General features: G+C 37.9%; 1 protein-coding gene across 1 annotated transcript in view; it reads left to right on the top strand.

Annotated features, from left to right (window-relative positions):
• The window catches only part of LOC119588723 (peptidyl-prolyl cis-trans isomerase 5-like), a gene marked incomplete in the record, with an annotated part of 4,612 nt that overhangs the window by 196 nt on the left and 4,068 nt on the right, over positions 1-348 (top strand). Inside the window, 1 exon segment of the mRNA XM_037937365.1 lies at positions 1-23. Within this exon segment, the coding sequence (XP_037793293.1) occupies positions 1-23 (23 nt within the window).

The following is a 348-nucleotide window of genomic DNA, read 5'->3' as shown; positions in this document are numbered from 1 at the left end:
ATGGCCCCAAAGTCACTGACAAGGTACGACTCGGAGTGTAGTTTTTGGTGTGTATTTCCCCCTTTTTTTTTGGTATATTTTGGTGTTTTTTTCTTTTGGTTTGACGGGTGTTGTGTGGCCGTGAGGTGCCTACTGTCAGGTTTTACTATTGTAGTTATGAAAGTTCTCGTTTTTGGTGATCTAAGTAGTAGTGAGGTTGTAGCTTGACGTGTTTTTATTCCTTTTTTTTCCGTTTATAATTTCTATTTTTTTTTCTCTCTCTAATTACCTGTAGCAAGGGAGTAGCATGGTTTTTCCCAGTTTTTCTTTCCTGATAATGTTCATTGTTTTAGGCCCCTTCATAACACC

This window comes from Penaeus monodon, chromosome 24, assembly GCF_015228065.2.
Source record: "Penaeus monodon isolate SGIC_2016 chromosome 24, NSTDA_Pmon_1, whole genome shotgun sequence".
Classification (NCBI taxonomy): domain Eukaryota; kingdom Metazoa; phylum Arthropoda; class Malacostraca; order Decapoda; family Penaeidae; genus Penaeus; species Penaeus monodon.
The sequence above is the reverse complement of the archived record's forward strand: the minus strand, read 5'-3'. Positions and strand labels throughout refer to the sequence as shown.